The following is a 25,238-nucleotide window of genomic DNA, read 5'->3' on the forward strand; positions in this document are numbered from 1 at the left end:
GCTGCAGGTTGGGAGTGGGAGGGATTTGCTGGCTTCTGCTGCCACTTCTGCATTTTGTTGTACTTTTCTGCAAGTAGGCTAAGGTAATTGTATATTGTATCATTTCCAGTAAAAACCCTTTATCTGAACCCAGACAGGTTTTTCTGTGTTACTTTCCCTTCCATCTGTGTGGAGAGAGAGTGGGGATTGTGAGAGCAGGTTGTGTTAACCCAGGACAGTAATTAATTTTTTCTGTTTCAGAAATATGGGAACATCGTTAAAGATTTAAGTGTATTCCTCATCTACAAATTAATTTCATTAAAATGAGACTGCAGGGTTGCAGTTTAATTAAACTGTATCATAAAATCTAACAATGAGACTGGTTTCTTCTATTTTATATTCAGTAATAAAGATCTTGTAGTTTAAATTACCTTTCTTAATCAATTTCCCCTAAAGTTGTACCTATGCAGTGCTGCTGAAAATGAAATTGATTTCATGTACTTCAAACATAATTTGGAGTTCGCACTGGTGAGGTAAACAGAGGAATTTGTCTAAATCTATATAAAAAACCCCAGCAAAACCTCTGGTTCTAAAATCTCACTTCTAAAGTTCTCACTAAAATTTTTCTATTAGTTCTGAAACAAATAAAACAGTCAGACATCATCTTGGGAAACTGTTCGATACAGGACAAACACAGGGTCTGTCGAAGGCCAACTCAAATCTTTCAGAGACCAATATCAAAATATTTATTATTTTAATCATTTGAGATCGATCCATTCCCTGAAGTGACTAATAGAGGTCCATAAAAAACCCTTGAGGACAGACAGTGCAGAACTCCCTGTCTCTGTCTCATGGTACATTGCATTAAGGCAATGCGTGATTCTGAGAAATCTAAATCCTAACCTCACCTTTTCATTTAGAGTCTATCCTTAAAATACAGTCTCAGCACAAGCTGCCAGGAAGAACTGGAACACCACCGTGATGCATTTGAGTTACAAGAATGTATTTCTCACAATGACAGCTGTATAGAACTGCTTTCGTAGCAGCTAACATTGATTGTGTTAACTCACAGTTGTAGCAAGAGAAGTATATGAATTTTTTAAAAAGTCAAAATATCTCCTAAACCATTCTCTAGAGAAAGAGGTGGGCAATATTGGGTATGTTGTTTGAAGAAAAAAAATATTTAATCACAAGGGATAGTTTATAAAACTACAGTTTCTACACTTGAAAAGGCTTCTTTGCTTGAAACTGTTTGTCTCCTTTTATGCCCTGAAGACAAAACAACAGGTTTGTTTTTGTACAACATCAGAAGGGTCCTAAAATCTGTTTACATAACAATAGTATCTTCTTCTCCTGTTTTGCTTATATATAATCACTAAAAACTTATTAAACGTTTTGTCTACTGTATACTTAAGATCTAAGGAAAACAGTTTACTGTAAAGCACTTTACAAGCAAAATGGAAATTAATATTTACAAAGGTTGTATTTGTTTAAAATGAAAGTAAATACTTGGGTAATAAAAGAAGTAGTAAAATTTTGAAGGATTATGTTTTTATGAAAAAAAATAATTTAAAAATAATGTGACTGAGGTCAGATAAAATGCTACATGCAGAAAAAGGAAAGATCTAAAAGGAAAGATGTCAGGTTGGAGTAGATGGCCTTTAAAGATCCCTTCCAGCCCAAACCATCCTATAATTCTAATATTTCAGGAAACAGAACACTACTGTAAGAAGAATTACATCAGTGTTGTGACTCAGTTACATTTCTAATGTAAAAACCCAAGCAGCACAGAAACATATATATGGGTACAACAGGAGCGATACTGATATTTTGCTTCAACAGTCTCAGTGGCAATTAGAAGTTATTATTATTGAAATACACCCTTCAAACACTGCCCTGTATCAAGTGAAGATACAAAGAGCAAAGAAGTTTCAGCATATTAGACTGGTGTATCTGCTGTTTTGCAGGAAAAACATAGTAATGTTAAAACCCTGTGACTCCTAGCCTGCCCCAACCCTTTTAAACATCACTGGCAACTGGTAAGCCCTCAATGATAGATCATTTTATCTTCATGGCCCCTAACTCCCACAAAGATTGAGCAAGAATCAACTGCCACAGAGGGTATTAATTTCCTACCTTGGAGCGTTGGTAAAGCTTGCTGGCATATTTGCAAAGCAAAAAGTAATATTTAGGGAAGAAAAATTCTATGTGAGTGAAAGAGTATTTAATGCTATTATTTGTCTAGGAGAGACACTGTGAAAAGACCTCTTGCCTTAAAGCCAAGATTTCTGATTTCTTGTGTAGGTTGGTCTCTATTAGCTAGAACCACTTTCCCTGAAATTCAGTAAAAAATAAATTATAAAATATTCTACAGTCCACATGTAGTTAAGTTGTCTGCAAGTTATGCATCACAAAAGCAAATGCACTTTATAAAGCTGACCATGGCTGCTTTCTTTACATAAGCCTTATGGCTAGTTCAAGCCTCTGGATTTTTCAGTATCTGCAAACTGTGAGGCTCCTCTGCTCTGTCGCACTGATTGCTATTTTGGTTTTATAATGAAATCAACATTCTGACAACTCGATCTGGAATGTTTACTGGATTCAGATATGGTGTTCTGAGAAATCCACTGTGATGTTTCAGTTGGGGAATTTCAATTATCTTTTAAAATTAATTTAGTACTATCTAAGATGCATGAGAGTGGAAGATTGCATTACCAGTTCGTAAAGAAAAGAACCCTGGACTTGATTATCCTGCCATAATTGCTACATAACAAACTGCAACACAAAACACAGATGAGAACTCATTGCAGACTGATGAATAATGGATAATACATAAAGCACTGGGAATAAACATGAAACCATCCGTCTGAGAAAGAACAGCAGAAAGTTACATGATCCGATCCATATTCGCTTGCTGAACGTATGAAATTTCTCAGATATATTTCACTTTTACATTCTAAAGCATCTGAAGTAGCTTTAGATTGATTAGCTTTCATTTTATGTTTCCTGCCTGTGTATAAAATTTCCGATGCATTAGCAGAGTCTTGCTGAGGAAAAGTACTGAAATATGCTTCCTAGCATTTTAAAAAAGTAACTGCTTGAGATAACTTTTCATAACAAACCAGCTATTTGACTGACTTACTCAGTTCTCTCATTGGAAAACAAAGGATGAATTTACAGTGTTTTGTTCCATTTGTCTATGTTTGCATTTAGCTAATACCCGAGGCCAAACTTCAGCAGTTGCTCTATCACCCAGCAACCCCTCCCCAGCAGAGAAGGGGATTTGGGAAAAGGAGCCAAACTAACACCAATGCCAATATAAAGTTATACTCAGCCCAACAAGCATACAGTGACCACACAATACAGGAAAGCAGTCCTCAAGAGCAAGGAAGGAAGAGAAAGAGCAAAAGCCCGAGCAAAAGACACCAACACCAAATGCGATGTTTAGATTTTAACCAGAGAAACAGTAACAACAAAGAAGATACAAGAAGGAGACACCTGTAGCCAACTCTTGTCAGCTGCAGTCCTCAAAGAGCAGGAGGACCAGGAAGAGCAGAAGCTCAAGCAAAGGACACCAACACTCACTTCTCCCAAGTGTGATACTTATAGTCTGGGACACACCTGTAGCCAACACCTGTCAGTTGCCCTAGCTGACTCCAAACTGCTAATGGCCTGCAGAACATGACTGGCCTAGGATTCTGTCCCAGCAAAACCAGGACAGCCCAATTAATGATGCAGTTGTATTTCAGCGAGTGCTAGTGATCATTCAATATACTGTGAGTATGGTCCTACTGTTAGTAAGTCCATATAATTGATTGTTCTGCATAACTGACTGTTTACTACAACTCTTATGGCATTATTTCCTTTCTCTGATCAATTGATATGACAAACAGGGTAAGTTGGTTTCTATTTGTTACTACTGACAAATACTCATAACTTTTGAACTGATCTGCTGCAAAAGAAAAGCAGCTCTTCAAAGTCACTCTGAAGTTACTTAAGATGCAACTACTTCTATTTGCACTCACATTCACTGTGCTGCTGCTTTACACACTGAAATAAAATGTCTTCTATCCGAGCATGGAAAAATAATAGAGGCAGTATGGTTTTGTGGCATTTGGATACCTTTAGTATAAACTAATTGATGCCTCCACTATCATCAACAAAAATATACACCAGAACTAAATAAAATAAGTAAAACATATCCATCACATTATTTGTATCAGTACAGGAGATGCAGCTGGCATGAAAATAACAAACAGGAGCAAAATTCTACATCACACTTGGTGTCACATCACTCATACTAGATTTGTTCTGCAGTGGCATGAAACCTGCTTGTCCAGGATCTGCACACATTGGCAGTTGTCTGGAAATCTGGCAGATCCATGCCAACACCATTTAAACAGTGCCACCACCAGCAGAAGCCTGTACCAGAGACAGAAGGAGCTAAGAAGTCTGGAAATTGGCAGGAAGATGCAGCACAACAGGAGAGGATGTAGGATCAGCAGGGGTTAAACATCAAAGTGTTTTTGGAGGGCAAGCTTTTCTAATATAATCTGCTCCAAAGAATTAGTTATTAAAGCAAGGAGTTGGAATTCCTGTTCCTATAGCCAGGAATGAAGATATCTGGATTGCTTATTAATTTATTGCAGTTATTTGCACGGGGGAGTAAGATTTCAGGCAGGGAAGTCCTTGTTGTATCTTCTTTGTTGTTACTGTTTCTCTGGTTAAAATCTAACCAGAAACATCCAGATACTAAGAGCAAGTTTAGCCTTTTGCAGATGCCATAGCAACTTTTTATGCCCTGTCCTTTTGCTGGATGCTATAGCTCAAACCACCAACATCAGACTGCTGGGGCAGACGCAGAACAAAATGCTTCACCGTGTTTGTGAAGTCAGTGTTAGAAACTGCTTTAAAAATCTTGCTGCTTTTGTAGGACAGAGGGAAGAACAGGGGACTACAGTAGGATTCAAACTATCAAACTACGAACAGATTTTTCAGAAGTTCAAGCATATTTGCCAAGGTTACATGGTGTAGTGGCTACTTTCCCCATTTCACAGGCCCAGATCAAAAATTAAATGTGCATTTGCAAGTGTGAAAATGGAAGCCAAGCTTCCCAAGACATGTACTGTATTATAACAGTTATCCTGCTTCTCCCATTCTTGTTTTCAGTTATTAATAAATTCAATCTCATGAGCCTTCCAAGTGACAAACAATACCTTAAACTGCAAAGCAAAAATTGGTGATTTTTATGCTGGACTGCTGCCATGCATGTAATCAGTTACTGAGCTCTTTAAAAGCAACAAGTCAAAGGGAGTTAAACACTTTTATGCTAGCTAACAATAAACAACATTTAAAAGATGAAATCTGATGCAGATCATGAGGCTAATGTTAAAACTTCAAGATCTCTTCAATCTTGAGTTGTACACTAACCCACTATTTCTAATAATGCTAGCTAACAGGAAGCCATTATTTCCAAATTTAGTAGATTGTTTGGGCCTAATTGATAGCTCAGCTATGATCAAAATACATTTTCCTGCAGAATATGGTATGGTTACTCTTGACTCATTTCACTGTAGTACAACAGAGGAAAGTCTTGCATGGTGTGTTCGTCTAGCCCAATAAGTAGACATGAAATGTTTGCACTAGGTTCTTTCACTTGGAAGAGAGAAGATCATAAAAACTAAGGTGAACAGGTAGGCAAAAAGGGTGCTGTGCTATTTAACCATCACCCTAAAATGACAATTCAAAGAGCAGAGTCAGGAACATAGAACACCTACTTACATGCACATTCCATTCAAGGCTCAAAGGCATTTGCACAGAAGATAAATTTTGATCCCTGCAGGCTCTATTAAGAAGAACAGAATTCAACATTTCCCTGCCAAAACCAGAAAAAAATATTACATAAAACATTTCCTTTTTACTTTAGAATCTTTCATCAGACTTTTCCCATCTATTGATGCCAAAAATGTAGTCATCCCATCTCCTGGGAATCAAAATTAAATGGAAGTAGACACCTAAGACTGTCCCCAAGCTGCAGGAGAAAATTAGTTCTTGCCTGCTAAAACATACTTGTAAATAAACACAGGAGTGGTGTGACACCTGGAAACATGAACTCTATCCCAAACCCTTACTTCAAGATTAAGAAGAAAACAAGTAGTTATTCCAGTGTCACAAAGATTTCTCCATGTTCATAAATTTTAGAGTGAATGCGTTTTACTTTTTCCTCACAACAAAATTTTAGGGAGCCTTGGTAGCTATTTTGCATATTGATTCCTAGACACATTCTGAAATCCTTATCTTTTCATATATCTTACTGCCTGGCCCCTTTTCCAAGACCCCTTGGGTCTTCGACTACTTGCACTTCCAAAGTGCTTGGTCCATACAAAGGAGTGGGAGAAAGGAAGGTGTTCTTGTAGTGTGCAGCTGGGATGTCCAAGAAGCAAAAAAGTCTACTTATCTTCAGCCAGTAGTTCAGGTAGGTCTTTTCTGAGTATTTGGGATTCACTGTGGTAGGAACAGGTAGGACAAACACCAAGGAAATATCAGAGTTCTTCAAACTCTTGGCTCCTTGCTTGAGTTCTCCATACATTTTTACTGTCTGTATTTGAGAGAGAGAGGTCTTTGGCTAGAGAGGGCTGGTGACATGTTTCCTTCTAGGCACATGTTTAGAGAGCATATCTTCATTAATCTGCATCCTGACATCATGAATGGTAGAGTTACAGGGGAACTCTCTCTACATCAATTTCTGTTTATTGTGTTATCAGTTATTAATGCTCAAGAATATAAACTTTTCTTTCTGTGTTTTGGAGGAAAGTGGTTTCTTTCACCTGTTGGGATTTTTCCCCCATGACAGACCCCAAACCATAACGATAAAGCCATTACAAGCATCTAGGATGACACCCACTAACATAGGTGCTAAGAAATATCCTCCTGGTAGTGACATGGCAAGCTTTATCTTTTCAACTGACTTAGATTGTCTTCTTAGTGAACCATGAGTGCTGTGAGTCTGACCCGACTAACACTCTTGTCAAGTAACAATGCCTGTTTGTGAACTGCATATGCAATCAGCGCAGGACTCACAGAGAGTCTTTATAACAAAAGGCATGATTGTGACCATTGCTAAGTCTACCATTAGGAGGAACAGACAACTGCTTTTCAGTACCTTTAACACTCCATGTCTATACTTTCAGTCAGCAAACCATCTTTAGCTGGTAGTGCACTGCAAAGTTCCTCATGCAATCAAAACATCTGGATTCTGTTGATTTCTCTTGTAGGACAAGAGAAATTAGATGGGAAAATATGAAGAGCAATCAGTTTTAATGAACGTTAGCTGGAGCCATGCATTTGGAACTCCCATTAATATATTTAATTAATTTTGTCTGTCATTTTATACATTTTTTGAAAATTAAATCCATTCCATGTGTCTCTGCTCCTTATTGCTTCTAAAGTCAGAAGAAAAAAAAACCAATTAAGAGTATGGAATCAAATAGAAATGTACTTTTCTACTTCTGTAAGGTCTGGAGAAAAAACATGTTTAGCTTCACCTTCAAAATTTTCTTTTACCTTATACAACTACTGAGTTCTACTACTACAAATCAAGGAATGTTTTTAGGGAAGGATTTTGGTCAATAACATGTGCAATGTTGCATTATCCAGTTTGCAAAAGCCACTTAAAAAAAAAAATCTAATTTGAAGGGCTATGTTAGAAGAGGTCATTTTCATTTGGAAGAGATTATATGTCATGTTTCCTTAAGTGGCATGACTGTGATTTTATCTTCTGTCCCATTAAACTCTCTATGTATTTACAAGTGGGTTTTTTCCCATGTAATTAGTAAACAAAAAAAAGCACTGCCAATTTTTTGTCCTTTTTTCCTCCCACTTCTGATCCACCCATTTGGCTAAAATCACATCCTACAATAAATTGGGTAGTTTATTAAATTGTTTACAGATGTTACTGTTAGAATCTACCAGAAAGCTGTCAAACCAGGCATTTTTTGAGAATTAGATTATGTTGACATCATGTGAACAAAAATCAGATAGGAAAAGAAAATGCAATGCATAAAAAGGAGGAAATCAGACCATACAGGTATTTACAGCAGTAGAATGCTGCCCACAAATTAGAGATCGTCACCTCCCCTTTCCCTCTCTCTCTTCCTCATTACTAAAGAATGGGTGGAAAGGTTTGCATTTTTAAAGAATCCACAGACCTAAGATACTACTGTAGGAAACTGTAGGTGAAATAACAGCTTTGCTTTAATTGCTGGATGAAAGACAAACATATGTCTTACTTCTTCTCATAGTTGTAGAATGTCTTCTGTGCTCAGCTGCTGAACCACACAATATAAATTAGATTTTAGATAAATATAGTAAAACTGTGCAGAATCATAAATGATTATTACAATAAGAAAAGAAAATATATGGACAAGTGACAGTAGATGAGGAAAATTATTTTAAGTAGTCACCAAGACCACACAGAGCTTTAAAGGAATTCAAGGTTGGAAGAGCTGACTCTCACATAAAACTGTTACCTGAAATTACAGAGTGCCATTTTTTAACAGAAGTGTGCCAAGAGAGATTCAGAAACAAGCCAGTCAGCCTAGTATATATGAAAAACAAATAGAGGGAAACTATAATAAGGAACAGTGGACATCTGGATAAATATGACTTCGCTGGGAAGAGTTAAAAGGAAGTTCTGCCTCACAAACACAAGGCAGGCCTCTGAGGGGATCAAAAACCACGTGGATACGGGTGATCTGATTGATCTTGGATTTACAAAAGGCTTTCAACAAATTCCTTCACCAGAGGCTTTTAAAAAAACTAAGCAGCCATACCGTAACATGGCTTAGAAGTATAAGGTGATACACATTGGGGAAAACCCTATTAATTCACTTATAAAACAATGAGCTTTGAAGTGACTTTCATCAGACAAGATTTTAAGATTTTAAAAGATAATGCCATGAAAACATCAATTCAGCCATGTCTGATAAAGCAAATCAGGTGTTAGCAATGTTTGGATTAGCAACTGGAAAACACAATAGACGATACCATGTTATTGTATAAATCCCAACTGTATCTGCAATCTGTTTAGCCAGCTGCTTGAGGACTGTGCGGTGGTCTAGTCCTCCAACTGAAAAAGGCTGTAGAACTATAGAGGCAACAAGGATAATGAAAGGCATGAGACAGCTTCTGTAGAAAATGTGACTAATTATTGTGTTGTTCTTCCCTTGAAAAAAGATGACTGAGATGACTGCCTGGAAATTGTGGCTCGGAATCCGTTCCATATGATCCAGAGGAGCGGGGATCATCAAATGAGTCTGTAAGATCCAGATTCAAAGAAGAAAACATGATTCTTTTTGTCACAATGTAGCTAGGAGTGACATCTTATGGTAAGTTACAGATACCAAAAGGAATAGGCTCAAGAGAAAAACACATGCAAAATTCATGGAAGAGAAATTCATAACTCTTACTATGTCCAACAGACATAGTTATGTCATAGTTATGTTCCTAAGCATCCAGCTTAGGAAGTTTTTGAGTGGAAGTCACTGAAGGCTGCCTGAGGAAAGTCATATGCATTTTCTATGTTCTTATTTTTTCTCCTAAGCAACCATTTCCCACCTACTACCAAAGGTAACATTTTAGGGTAGATGTCCTCACTTTGGTCCAAGTATGGCTGCTCTTGGTTTATGACAGCTTGTCAAAGCTCATGTGTTGGATTTTTTGACTGGCAGTTTTTGAAAGCAGATGACCAGGTTGGGGTTGGACTTGGAAATTTTTTCATACAGATCACACAAAGATCAGGATGAAGCCACAGTTTTACTTGTATTTGGGCACAGATAGATGCTGTGTGAGTTCTGGCATTTGTCAGTTGCTGAGTGTACAATGTTATTTCTTGTGACACAGCATTTTTATCAGCTGTTGCCTAGAATTGGATCTTTAGGTTTATTGAAATGATGGAGATGGTGCCAGTGGTTAAGTCACTGTGGTTGCTATTAAATTATTCAGTGGATTAAAAAAAAATCTCAGAATGTATGCGATTTATTTATGTTATGGAGACCACAGAGACCAAAATCTCATAAACCCCATGAATGACTCCACTTTTATCATGATAGCCAGTTTCTGACCAGCATTCAGAAATCCCAAAGGATGCAGAGAATGTACAAGAAGATAAAACTAGTACTAAAAAGCAAGATATGCTGTGGCATAAGCATTAAAGGAAGTTATATAAAGCAAACGGGAGTTGTTAATGTCTATGGAGTATTATTAGATTAAGATTATTAGATTAAGACATAGGAAGCTTTGGGTCTCCCCATCATGGGAATAGTTTAGTTGCAGACTTAAATGTTTTTCTTACAACAGAGCAAGCAAGAAATTCTCTTTCAAAAGAAAAAGCAGTAATGTTTTTGGCATTGTTGTTATAAAGCCTTCTCAACACAGGGACTAGAAAAAATGTTGGGTTTCCTACTTTCATTCTCCTGTCAGCACCACAGTTCGGGCTGGTTTAGAGTACCACATGAGTTGAAAGGTACCAGCTTTAAATGTCCCCAAAGCTTTGCTGTTATACTGGGCTACTCTTAAAGGTTTTGGATTTCGGGGGTGGGGGTGTTTTGTTTGTTGTTTTTCTTAAATATTACATTCTTTTCACAACTTGTTCTGGAGTAATTAGTACTACATATAGGTATATACAAATACAGAAGAAAAGGAAAATATTTTTTTCTTTGGAGAGCAGACATCTAACAGCAGCAATCATGTTATTGTTGTTGCCAATACTTCCACATGATGATTTAACTTCTAGAGAACCATGTAACTTTCACAGATTAGAGGCCAGTAGAATATTAAAAGCCTGATTACTTTTTCTAGCCATAATATTTCAGTTTAACAGAAGACCCTGAGTCTACCTTGATAGTTTGCCTAATGGTCTTTAAAGAATATTGTTGTTGTGTAAGGAGGTTTCCCTCCAGGGACACTTAATCAACAGACACATGGGCTTCGGTTTAAAGCCTCACTTGTTACCAACTACATAGATACAAAGTTTTAACTTCAACGCTGAGAGTTGCCTGTTGCCCTGGCATCTCTAAAGACCTAGAACCAGCCAACCAAAAACACTTCATACAGGAACCTCAGTGGAATTTAGGCTGTGGGAATCTTACATCAACCCCCAGCAACCTGGATCTCAAAGCAAAAGGTGTTTGTTTCAGGAACTAGTCTATCTGCTAAAGATATTTTTGCCCACCTGCTGAACACTCTCCTTTAGAACCAGTTTAGTTCAAAATGACATGTGATTTATGCCAAGCAGACTGACTTTGGGCTGAGGTGAGTAGGGGTACTTACGCTGTCAGTTGTTAACACTCAGCTATGAGAATATTCATCCCTTGATGAACAGTTTTAAACCACTCCAACTAGACATGAAGGAGCTCAGCTGTTTACAGTCTGCATTACCACTAGTCAGCAAAGGGGAACAGACCTGAACCCAGATCTTGTAAGGCACTGGCAAATTAACTTCCTACTGAATGTTTTTTACATGCTTGTAGAAACGTTCCCCTTTAATAACAAAATGCAAATCATCCATTGATAGCATCAGTAGAGAGATATGACACTTCATTCCACTAATCCTTTTCTCCTTTCTGGGAGGAAAGGCAACAGGCTGCATAAGAACAGGTATTATTAGAGTCCAATAATAATTCAGGTCACTGCTAAATAGCAGTTCACATTTAACTATACTGAGGTCAGAGAGAACCAACAAAAGAAACAATTCCACAATGTGGAAACTATAAAACTTTTCTTTTTTTTTTAGATTTTTTTTTCATACCTGCAGTGCTGCAAAAAAGCATGTGGGGTAGAGATGAAAATCATAAGCCTAGATTTTAGTCAAAGTGTATCAGTTACCCAGATGATGTACATGATGTTTCACTCAAGATTCTGCTTTCTTCTTTGTTTGGAGTATGAAGGCCAAAAAATGGCTAAATTAGAGTTTAAAATGTCTGGCACCATTTACTAAAGTAAACTTACATCCTAAATTGTCACTGGGAAATGTACACTTCTTTTTGTTGTTGTTTTAATTTAGCTGTCATGAGAATCATGTTTAAATACAGCCTTTTCTGCCTCATGGTGAAGGCTCTTTGTGAGCATTCCCTCAACGTTACTTACTTTACTTTGAAGGTGGGCTGAGCATAGAAATCTGACGAAAGAGTGGGCTGTGCCCTTGGAGGGAGTGCTTACAGTCTTCTGAATGACTACAATTGCTAGTGCAGTACACAGCAGCAGCAACAGTGTGGTGCTCTGGGTCTCCGGCTCTGCCTGGCAGACAAATCTCCAGCTTGCTGAACATCTGCAAGACAAACTGTTACATGTTCTTCTGTAAATGAATGCTGCCTAACTGCACCAGGAAAATGGGCACGGGGGATTATCTCTGCATTGCGATGAGCGGAGGGGCACCTTGGGGCTTTAGATTGCAAGGTGGCAAGGAGCAAAAGCAGCCTTTGCAAATCGCCAAGGTAGGATCATGAGAGAAAGATGTTATTGATGTTTTGTGGACATGTGTGAAGACAACAGTTTGTTTAAACATATACTGCTTCCAGGGAAATGATTAGAGCGCATCTTACTCTGGTGCTTCTTTGAATTTGCTAAGAATGTCTGCTTTTGCTAAAACTCTCTGTTTTGCAGAAATTCTACAGGTGTAGATTAGGTCTGTTTCAGTAAAAAGGAATTATTATTTTTTGGTAGATTGTGAGTATTACATACACCCTCTTAAATGTTAGAGGTTTGGAGTTGTGAGATGGTGTTTGTCTTTCTGCTCCTCTTTGATTCACTGTATGTTTTTGAATGCAGTCAGCATTTCGCAAAACTGAATCTCCTATTAGGCAATCCTGTTTCAGCCATTTATTTATGATACTTTTTCTGCTCTAGGCATAATAAATACAGATTTATCATGAGAAAATGTTCTTACTATTTTGAGAATTCTGGAAAGCATTACACTGAGTTATCTTTGGTTTTGGAAAGTTATCCAGCCTTAGAAGCAGCATTAACGGATGCCAAAAATTCCCTCTTATATTTAATAAGCAACACTAAAAATTACTATGAGGGCAAAACAAATAATAAAAATTCAGAATTAAATAAAAGAGAGAGAGATGGAAAAGAATTGCTATCCTTAAACTGCAAAAACAATAGTTAAAAGTAGTTTTGTTAGAAATCAGTTCTCACCCTATTGCAACAGCTTCTCCACTGCTGCAACAATGAAGATTTGTCAGGGTTGTTAAGGCTTATGTAACTGTATGGAGATGCATTCTATTCCCACAGACAAGAGGAACAAATTTTGTCCAGCACCCTGAAGTCAGCAAAATACCACTGGCTGAGATGATACTAGGACTGATCATCACACAATGAATGCTGCCTTGTTAAATTGAGAGAGAGAGAGGTTAAAATATATCTTATCACCTTTTAGTATCTTGGTAATGCAGTACATTGTGTTAAATTTTTGTACTTTGATACAGTATTTTAGATCAGTAGTTTAGTTATTTAAGCTCTAACTTTCCTAAGTAGTCAGTGTATTTATTAATTAAATTTAATTTACTGGGTCAGGTAACTTTTCCACAGCGAGCAGAAGCAGTAAGTCTACCTCATTTTATAAAAGAAGGGTTTTTTAGTTCCTCTATCAAGAAAAGAACATCTTTCACTGTTATTTTCAGTGATTTCCAGCCAATAATATTAATCTTATTCAGTAACAGAGCTATGATTTACTAAATGCCTGTATAATTTTTTTCTCACTGTTAAGTTTTTTGTTTGTTTTTGTACTTTGCAAAACTTGAACTTATTTTTTTCCTACCGATGGGCAACTGTTGCTTTGGAAGTTAAGCCCCTGGTAATAGCTGCCAGTGGAATTCTGCCATCTAGTGAACACTTGTAGCTAGAACTGAAAAAATTGTAACTAACAGTAAAAGGCAAATGGCCTTGATTAGGTAAAACCAAAAGTAAAAAACCACAGTAGTTCGAACACAAGATTCTGGTTAAGCTTTAGCTTTCCTGATGACAATAGGCTATACAATTATTTTTTTTTTCATATTCACACTATAGGCTGTGACACTTAAGTCTGGGTTCTGGTTTACCACTACAATTTGAGACATGAGAACTAGATACATGTTAACAGTTGTACCTTACTTCTAACGGGAAAATCCACCAGTAAAATATATTTAAGTTTAGAAAAATAATAATATATATTTTTAGGAAAAAAATCAAAGAACATGAGTTTGTTTTCTGGCAAATGAACCCAACAAATAACCACATAATACAATACTTCAGAACTCCCTTTGTAAGGGTACATGTATATCAGCGTATATGTCTTAGAAATGTGGTGGGTTGGATGCTTTATGACTTCCAGATCATTCCTTTCTCCACACTTAAGAGTTGTTAAAGATCAGTGGGATTTGAAAATTGACAGGAATATCTGGCTGAAAACCTGAAGCTCAGACTTGACAGGCCACAGCTTGCTTTGAGACTCACACTGTCAGCAGGCTTCGCTGTCCTCCCCAGGGGTCTGGGCTCTGGCAGAGATGTGCAGATGTGGGTCTCCAGGTCAGGCACCACCAGCAGGTCAAGGCATGGCAAGGTGGGGGGTCTGCAGCTACACTGTGTGTGACCGTTTTGGGGGGAGAGGAAATGTTTTCAGCTTTTAATGTTATCTGTGAAAAAAATAAGTTTAGTGATTTTAATTTTAATAATGCATAGTAATTCTTCTACTGGCTCTAAAATCCAAATTGTTTCCTAAATACAGTAAAACTGGTTTGGGGTTTTTGGTTGGTTGGTTGGTTTGGCTTGTGGGTTGGTCTTTTTTTTTTTTTTTTTTGGGGTTTTTTTTTTAGTTTGGGTTTTTTTGTGGTTTTTGTTTGGGTTTTTTTTTTGGGGGGGGGAGGGAGGGGTGTTTTTGTTTTTCCACAAACATAAGGTTCAGCTTCTCCACTGGTGCATACTTCCTCGTTGTTCCTTGCCTAGTTCTAAAACCATATATGCAAGCAGCATTCACAGTAAAATCAATGAGAGTTTTGCCTGTAGCATGAAGTATTGTTTTCCATCATTATGCAAAGTATTAACAGAGATAGAGACAGATCTTCTGCCTTCCTAAGAAATATCTCTATAACTTTTCTCACCAGCACAAAAAATAAGATTTTTTTATCAGCACATAATTTTCCAACCCATTAAATTAGATTCAAGACACTTCAGTAATTTGTTACATGTGAGATTGCAACAGAAGGATTATTTTTTTTAATGTATCACAAAGTACCTTTTTGTTTGTCCATATTTTACTCTTATTCAATAAGTAAATTTTGAAAATATTTGACTTGTTTTGTGCAGTTATTTAACTGCTTAACATTATTCCTCCTTCTGACCCTGGCTTCATTCCTCAAGTTACTTTATTATGTCCACTAATATTGTAAATACTTCATAGAAATTTATTTTCAGTTAAAATATACCTGCATGTTCTGTATTCTGTCCACCCATATCATACTGACTTAAAAAAAAGATCTATTTTAAATATTGTTCAAAAGATATGTGGTGCTAAGAAGGATATATAATAAATGAATGTTACTGGCAAAAAAATATACATTCAGGAGTATAAATCTAAGGAAAACGAGTGTGCTGTAAGGAAATCAGTTGTGCTGTGCTTGCACCAAGACACTAAACCATTTCAGTATTGTGCTGTAGGATAGTTTCCCAAAGCTGGAGATAGTCAGGAAATCACAACAGCGACCCTAGATGGCTAAGACTTCAAGGTATATAAGAGCAAAGTGACATGTGATGTCCTTTCTCTTTCCACTGTGAGATGTATAAAAGAATGCTTTTTTTCAATAACTATCATAGATATTTTTTTCTTGTAAAATTCTTTGCTGTTTTTAATTTAAAAATTATTAAACCTGTATGTACAAAATAACAGATGGTTTTCTGGACTAGCATTTGAAAGAAAGTCCTGTGAATTTTTCTACTAACATTTAACACTACCAGCTATGCTATATATATATAATGAAGTTATATACTTTAAGAAGCATTTCTTATGCGACAGGTAATTTAATGGAGCGGTCCTATAGAGGATTTACATCAATAATTCAACCATGATGTAAGTCCATTAAATTATCTGGTTGCAGTGGAGGTTTGTTATTCACAGCATATTTGTTACCTAAACCAGGCAGTAATTTGATGAACTCATTGTTTGTATCTCTCAAAGTCTTGTTAATTTAAGTTTGAGAACTTAACAAATAGTTCTAGTAGTCAAGTTCCATGACTCAGACCTCTAAGTACTTCAAATGAAATTCAGTCCTCTCTTTCTGATCAGTAAAAATGAAAAGATGTTTAAGAATCCATCTTTAAGAATCCATCTGAGCATTTGTGCTGGAGGTTTTCATACTTGAGACACTGGGTAAATTGCAACAAGGTGCCTCACTTGTTACTGAATTCAGATCATACCAGTTCTGGAAGTACTCTGGTCTGTATGTAGTATATACAAAGAAATTTCTACACACATTCCCCTCAAAGGGAATCATGTTGTCTTACTTTATACCTACAAGAGCATTCATCCTGTCTCCCCAATTCAGCAGCAGAACAGTATGTAGATGTATGAGGAAAAACACACAGGATTTTTTTAAGTGCTGTACTTTTTCAACTAATTTTTTTTCAACTAAATTTTTAGAAAAACGAAAGGGCAACATTTGCCTGCCTTCATTTTGTACCATGCCAGTTTTCCAGTGCGTAACTACAGGTATAATGCCTATGCTCTCACATATTAAGTTACTTAAAAGGCCTTAATGGATATTTTAAAACTCTTATCAATGTGATTTTGCACCCTGAATTCTTTTGCTATGCTATGAACATTGTCTTACGTCCAAACATGCCAAATATCATGCAATTTTCTATTGTCTAGTAAATTTTAACTATAGTCCCAATTAATCCTATGAAGTATTTCAATAATTCAGGATTCAAAACTAACAATCTCAAGGAGGCTTCATGCAAAACTTCTACAGTTTGTGACCATTTTGCCAGTTTCTGAATACATTTCTGCTGCTGCTGCACAAATAGTAGTTCTAGCTTTGGCTCAACATGTGCCAAATGGCTGCCTGGTCTTTTTAGACTTGTGCACTTGTCCATCAAAATGCTCAGATTTCAGTTCAAGTCTCAGTTTCATCATTTTGGATTCATTGGAACCTGAAACTGAAAGTGAAACTCAAAGACTTGGTACCAACATGAACCAACAGCGTAAAACGTTGATGTCTGAACAAGATTACTTAATGTTGGAAGCACACTTTCTCCCTGCATTTTTCTGAATACTGGACATGTGCAGAACAACCCAAAGTGGTTTCCACCAAGTTGACCTTTACACTTTGTGTAGTAAGGAAAAAAAAAAAAGGGGGTAGGATATGTTGGCACAGTTGTAGCATTGATCCTTGGGTAAGGCAAACCATGCTATTGTCATGTATGAGAGGCACGTGAGCAGTGTGTTGACCCATCTACCAGGTACATCAAAGCTGCTGGGTTTAAGGAACATTTTTCAAGTTCCTGTTTTTCTCTTACATTCTCACCATCGGCAAATGCTCACAATTTCAGGCATAAATCTAGGTTAGTAAAAGCTGCAATTCTAATCACCACGTTCTTGTTCAGACCTGACCAGTACAGCTATGTTATACCTGTTGTCCTGGCTCACTTCACTGTAAAGTCACGCAGAGAAGCATAACCCATGGCTGCTGAAGCAGTGGGGTTTTTCTCCCCTGCTTGCCTCTGCACTGATGGCCCAGGAATCATCCTTGTAGTAAGATGAAGGGATGGTTTGGTGTTTCAGATCATTTCCAGATGACATTAGAAGTCATCCTGGAGTTGAGTTGATGCATTCTTGCCATCTGCTTCTGAAAATAGGCTTGTTAATCCATAGGATCTTACTATGGGCCACTGTATTTGAAATTAAGATGCTCAGCATGCTGTGTAAAGGATCAGTACTGAGCTAACATGACCCTGCTGATATTTCCTCATTTGTATCAATTAACATTTTAAACAGAATTTGAATACGACTTCACACATAGCAGAAGACAGAACAAACCATGTTTAAAACATGCTGATTGAACTCTGGCAGCACAGGAGAGGAGTTCAGAGTTCACCTACATGATTTTAAACACAACTTGCCTTACTTGGACTGTATTTAAAACTGTTTGTTTAAATTTGCTGGCTAATACATTTCCAAACATAGTTTGTTTTTGCAGCCTGGACAAACTCTTATTCTCAAATTCACTCTTCAGGCCATCTGACACAGCTGGTATTTGCTGATATTCAGAAAACCTTGTAAGGCATATTTACATATTTTTTCACATTAGGAGTTATGTGGAAAACTGGGTTTATCTTTTTTTTTCTGGAAGGGATATTTACTGCATTATGAGCTTTGACCCATTTTAATAACCAATAGATTTTTGCACATATTTAGATGACTTCATGCAGTTTCTACTTAAGCAAATGACAAAACTTTCACTGACAAACTGGGAAGAGGTTGAGCTTTATGGATGTTAGGATAATTTATTTCACAAAACAAAGGAACAAACTGAAGTTTCTGAAACCTAAAGAAAATGTTCTATTTATACTCATTAAAATCTGCCATTGCTAGTTAGGAAAATAATCTGGGAAAATATTCATACTCCTTTAGCAGCAAAGGTTTATATGTACTTCCAAAGGCTGGTTTCAAACTTTTTCTTTGCAGCTATTGTGCCAGTGGAAATGTTTAGTACTGAAGTCCCATCTAGTTGTTTAGAAACTGCAGGCTGAATTAGTGCATGATTGTATACCCTGTTTTGGATATACAGAACTACACACCAAGCTGGCTTTGGCATGCTTTCCACAGTATTTAGGCAAATACAAGCATGCTTTGGATATATGGTAGCCTTCATTTGTACTTGTTTCAACAGATACCTTTCCGGCTCTCATGGCAGGAGAATTTTCAATGAAATAGAATGAACAACATAATTCAGACTGATTGAAACTAAACAAATGAAAAACCCTCAGTGTATTCCTACTAAATTATATTGGCTGCTTTGTATAAACCTTTGCTTCTTTTTTTTTTTCTAGTTTCTTTGCTGAGAACATTTAAAATACACTGCATGACATTATTTAATTGTTCTGTGTTTTCTGCCATTGCATTCATATTGTGAATGTGAATGTAATAGCAAGACTTTGGGCCAAGTCGGCATTAAAATATCACAACAGGAAATGTTGTTTACAAAGCCCTTTAGGCTTGTGTCAGATTGTTTGAGAAGAGACAGATAGAGATTTTTGCATATCATGGAAGGGCTTTATTCCAGCTACAAAACTCAGTGTTCTTCATATGTATAGCAGAAATATTTAGCACTGAAAATACTTTCAGGGACCATATTTCATGCTTAGCACTCTACAAAATAAGACTGATTTGCAGAGATAGCTTTAACTTTGAAAGGAACAATTCTGTGCATGGAATTAACCTTGGACAAAAATAATAAAATTTAGACTGCAACCAGCACTTACGAGCACTATTCACTGTCTGGAATGAAACTGACAATAAAAAAAAAACAACTGGATATCAGCTTGAAGGTTTTAAATTTCAGACCTAATGTACACAAGTTACACAGTTGATTTCTTTTTCCTTTTCTGTAATTTTTCCCATCTGTCCCATTTCATTAGAATCTGTAGACTCTACTCAGTGTGGATGTTAGGATGAGACTAATGCACATTTAGACTGAAACACTTCAGTGTGCACCAAAATCAAAGTGCTCTTTTTTTGGTTTTGGTTACCTGCCAATTAACATGGTGTTGAGCATGAAAGCCAAAAATCTTCAAAACACCTCAGCACCTTGCTCTCACTGGGGTGCTAAGAACAGTGAAGAAGTGGCTGCTTTATGTATTGCTTATGTGGAAGCTAAATTATAATGAAAACCTGTCTCTAAGCTCAGGGTCAATGGGCCTGTCCCCTGAGCTCTTTATCATGTGCAGCAGCCCTGGGTACAGAACAGAATATTCTTTTCTTGTTTAGCAAGGAAACATGGCCTACAAGCCCTCTTTCTGCTTCCACAGAAATGTATTTTGAATCCTTTGAGTCTTTGATATCTCCTCCTGCATCTGAGATGGGACATCAAATGCTTCAAAAGAGTTAGGTCATCTTGGACTGCTTAGCTGTAGAATCATTATTTTATAAACTTGCCTTTTTGTAAGTGTATTTTAGAAACATGGTCCCAGACAGGAAGCTGGGTGCTTTGGGTTTTGTAAACATGTTTTGTATTAGAATTCATTAGCAGATGAACTGGTGATGGGCCAAAACCATGAAGAAAGTAGGTAAGCTATGGCTTTTTACACTGCTGTTTTCATTTTGTCTGTTCTCTGTAGAATAAAGATGATATGTATGGTATAAATTGCTATAAGATTGAATTTCAAGAAAGTTTCTAAAAATAAAGATAATGCAAGACAATTGCATGTCCATTGTAGCACTTTACAGTAACAGAAAGAAAAACAAACGGAATGACAGTGGAACATAATTTAGTAAGACCAAATTTCCCCTTCATAGTACTCTCTGCCTAATACAAGGAGCATCAGGAACTGCTTGCTGTCTGAATCTTTGTTTTAAAAACCTAAGAGCTGAAATTACTATAAGGGAAATCTTAACAAAGGAGTTCTTACATTTTTTCCCATGAACACAATGGGAGTTTTGCCATTGGTTTTAAAGGGGAAAGGACTGGGTCTTAGTATGCATAATATAGTGCAGTTATTTAATTAGAAGCAGATATCATGAATAAAAATCCTCATTGGGAAGGGTGTAGCAGTTTTTGCTAGGGATCTACTTACTACAATTTCTGTGTCTAGCAGAAGTCATTCTCTTCAAAAGAATAAAATCCCCTTCAGGGTATGCTGATAACATTGTTGTGCAGTGTAACTTTTTTCCAAGTTGTTTGGTAACTGTACATTTAATTTCCAAGCTGTCTTGGGAGGTTTTGTAAGAACAAAGATATTCAATTAAGTTTAAGGCATTTCAGTGTGAAACGATTGCTAATAATAGGTACTAGAATGACATTGCTAGGAACTAGAGGCCATTTATTAAAGGACTGATAACGTATAAGCTGAGGAGAAAATTTAGACTGTGGACATATCTCCCAGCGGTTCGGTGGTGGAGGGGACTAGTTGTAACTGGCCTCTTGCTTTCTTCAACTCTGCAAACAGACAGGTTTGTATTGGTTGCACTGGGCAGGTATTTCTTAAACGATAGAAACCTCTAGGTCAGGATAGGGAGAAGGAAAGAGAGTGTAGAGCTGCTGTGTGTGGTGACATCTTCAGCTGGCACAGGTGTGGCCTGACAAGTTAGATAGTAACTCCTCAGTTGGCACATTCATCTTGTTCAGCTTAACTGACCTCACATTAGAAAGGCTCTAAGGGTCCTGCAAGAAAACCCAGCAGAAGAAAAGCATCTACGTGGAGATTTGTGCAATGTATTATGCTTTCTCTTATCATTCTCTTGGTAGTACTTTTATTTAAATACACAAGTACAGATACTTGCTTACATATCACTTTCAGTGAAACTCACTGAGAAGTGTGGGCCAACAATGCCTCAGCTATCAAACCTTGTTACTTGGTTAGAATAGTGCCCATCATTCCCAGTGAACTTCCTTTGTACTGAAAGAAATGTAGGAAACTTTCTGCCTTACATGAAATTTCATCACAGAAATCTCTGAACTCCTAGAGCTTAGCAGATGTGGCTGATGAGCATTTTGTTCCACAAATTGCATTTTCCTGTTTTGCAGAGATCACTACAAAGACCAGCTGCCATAAGCCACTGATTTGATTACAGAGGATGCATATGGAAATAAACTGAAAGGAAAAAATAGCTTAATATATCATCACATATGCATAACAATCTTCCTACACACGGAAATAATGCTTGCAGAACGGGTAGTGTAAGACCTGCTTATTGAATTTTTCAAATTAGAAAAACAACTCTCATTACACATGGATGCTTTAAGAAAACTCCAACACCTAATACTACTTAGTGCTTCAGGTTCTTACAGAGGAGCAGCTGTTTGACATATTCACTGAAAGATCCCCAAGTTTCAGAATTGTTTGCTTTCCAAAAAACTTGATACCTAGGAAACTAGAATGGTTTTACCTAAATTCTTAGTCAGTGGAGTAAGTATATTATGCTGATCAAAGGTGCCATTCACAAAGGTGGAGGCATTTGTTACAATAATACATAATAAAATTACATCATTGGTTTATGGAACAAAATGCTAGATTTAAAGTGTTATCACATGGTATCCATACTGTCAGCCAAAGTCAGTTTTAATATGTGCTGTGCATGTTTAGGAGTGTCTAGGGGAGGATAATGGCCATTAAACTGAAGTGGAAATCACAAATAGAACACTGTTTCCTTTCAAGCCCCCAAATCCCTTTGCTAAGTGAAGTAGCAGTGTGTTTTTATGTCCAGACTGAATAATCACCTTTTCATGACATGGACATATTATTGATTATCACTAGATGGTGCTCTTATTCCCAATCCCCAAAATCATAGGTAACTGAATGTAAAGACAGTTACAATTTGGAGAAATTTGGGCTACTAGCTTTAACGTTTTCTTACTGAAGCTGCTAACTATTGCTGGGCTTAGTACCTCCTGGAACAGATAATTTCAAGACAAATCATAGAATCACAAAACATTAGGGGTTGGAAGGACCTCAAAAGATCATCTAGTCCAAACCCCTGCCAGAGCAGGATCTCCTAGAGTAGATCACATGGGAAATATGTATCTAAACCACATTGAGAATCAACAAATTAATCAAAATAATAATATTAATCATTCCATATCTTTCTTTCACTTCTACTTGTTATTCTCTGCATATGAATAGAATGTGATCCTGTTTAGGAAGGCTCCATAAATTTGTATTAGAGTTTGATTGTGGTTTCAAAACCACAAAAAGGGAGTATTTCAGAAGGTCTTAAGAATAAGGCAGTCATAGTCCTTTAAAAAAGGAAAAAATATTTCTGCACCTGTTTTACACATTGTTACGAACATTCCGTAGTAATATTACACATGGCTATTGAATACACTGTCAGTCATAAGTTCAGTTTGTAATATTAGCTTTTCTAAAACAAGGTTATTTTACTAGTCGGATTAAGAATAAACTCCTACAAAGTATACCAAAACCAAATTCAAGAATGCATCCTTGAACATCTAAGGTGTTGGAAATATACCCACATTTTGCAGATTAAACCCATTTTCAGTCGATGACTTTGAATTAACAGATGAGTACAGGTGTGATCCAACTCTCTTTTCCATAACTGAATCTGTACTTGAAAGGCCCTGATTCTGCTCCAAGTGTGCTACATTTGAAAGCCATTTCCCAGATCACCAGGATAATGTTACCAAGATTTCTGATTTCATAACACAATTTGTGACTAGGAATTTGACTTAAAAACCTCATCAACCAACAAAAGCAGAATTTTTTTGAACTCTCAGGGTTAGACTTTTCTTTCTCTATAATCACAGAAACAAAGTAAAACAATTCAGTGAATCTAAACGTAGTGAAAGGACCATGAATGCCTCTTTTTCTGGCAAACAGCACTGGCAAGAACTGTACAAAGGGTGCCATAATTAAGCCTAAAGAGATAGTTATCTTTGTAGCATGTCATTTTTATTTGAGGGGTACTACATGAACAAATGGAGCACTGAAATGCACAGGCTGAGAACAATGGTTCCCAGCCCCATACCAGCCTTCTGGGTCATTTGCTTATTCTTTGCTTCCAGGCCTGATTTACATAAGAGGCCTGGAAAAGTTGCAGAGACTGGGACTTAGCACAAATACATATTGGGTGCTAACTGAGTCAAGCAAAAACTAAAGATGCATTGGCCTGTTCAAATCAGGCTTGAACGCAGGCCTTCTGGATTCCTGCATCATCCGCCTCTCAAGAATTAAACCCTGGCATGATTCATCAGCTGCTGGATCCTGGGATAAAAATAGAAAGGCATAAATGGGATCATGTTTTAGGACAGTCTTAGCTGAAGCTGAAAAGGGTGGGAAGAAACCCTTCCCCTTACAAAAAAATATTTTCTTTCCAGGCAACAGCATGGCAGTTAAGCTCAGACTAAATCTTTCTCTAAAACCCTTTACTGTTCTGAAACCAACTTTTTTTTTTTTTCTTTAGTACCTTTAGTTTCACTTAAAAAGTTCCTTGAACTTTTTCGATTTTTTTTTTGTTTTACATTTGTAAGATACTCTTAGGCAAGATGATACTTACGTGTGCTCAAATTTCATTCTGGCTATTTCACTTGGCTCCCTTGTGTACCTCTAGTTTCTTCATCATTTCAACATATCAAATCACAACCCAATGCAGTATCTCAACTACAGATCCTGCCATAACTGTGCTTTACCGGTTAGAAATGTATCTGTGTGATACCTTTGGACTGAGCATACAGCTAAGGAGTCTTTAAGGCAAAATCCTCTTAGGATCCTTCAAGTAGTACTGTGAAGCAAGTATGTGTCTGTCAAACCTGCTGCAGCTGTCCATCTCTGGACAACTCTTCTTTTTAATGCAGTGAGCTTTGTTGAGCTCCTATGGTGTCAGTCATGGACAAACACTTTCACAGAGGTAAAAACCTACAGAGCGAGTGTGGAGTATCAGGTGGCGTGCAAGAGGTGAGGTTGGACTTCTCTTTCTTCTCACAAACTGCAGTAATCTCTGGCATCAAGGCTTCTTTCTTCAGTCACAGAGGATGAGATAAAGTTTATTTCAGTGTACATATTTCTGGTTTCTTCCATGCAGAAGGAAAAGAACTGGAAAGCAACCCCTGATGATATGCAGCTCTCACTGCATGTTTTCTTTAAATTACTGAGAAAAAGGTAAGTTTCAGGGCAAAATAATAAAATGAAAAGGAAACTGGACACTGATGCTGACACTGAATTTAATTTATGAAGGTGCTGACCTGTGATACACATTTAAAGACTACGCAATGTTTTAAAAGTGTGTTTCCCAGGGAAACTTGAGAAGGAGTCCATGTAACAGCATCTTTCCCTCAAAACTATCTTAATAAGAGAGGTATCAGCAAAGTTCTATCATCTAAGGCAATCCAAGGCAGATTATCTTCTTCAAGATGAAAAAGAGCAGTGTACATTTCTACATTCCTATTCAGTTGCTTAAAATGTCACTCTTGATCTTCAGCTGATTTTTAAATAACTTCTTACATCACCAGTATGCTGAAATTTGTATCTGACTGCAAAGTTTTTTTATACAGACA

At 37.0% G+C, this 25,238-nt stretch overlaps 1 protein-coding gene across 2 annotated transcripts in view; it reads left to right on the forward strand.

Moving 5' to 3' along the window:
- Positions 1-12,341: 12,341 nt before the first annotated feature.
- The window catches only part of SYNPO2 (synaptopodin 2), a 71,820-nt gene continuing 58,923 nt past the window's right edge, over positions 12,342-25,238 (forward strand). The window contains exon 1 of one of the 2 annotated variants that reach the window (XM_054392331.1): positions 12,342-12,470. In XM_054392331.1, the coding sequence (XP_054248306.1) occupies positions 12,342-12,470 (129 nt within the window). The remainder of the gene's footprint in view (positions 12,471-25,238) is intronic. The other variant, XM_054392332.1, reaches the window with a different exon arrangement.

This window comes from Indicator indicator, chromosome 25 (assembly GCF_027791375.1).
Source record: "Indicator indicator isolate 239-I01 chromosome 25, UM_Iind_1.1, whole genome shotgun sequence".
Taxonomy (NCBI): domain Eukaryota; kingdom Metazoa; phylum Chordata; class Aves; order Piciformes; family Indicatoridae; genus Indicator; species Indicator indicator.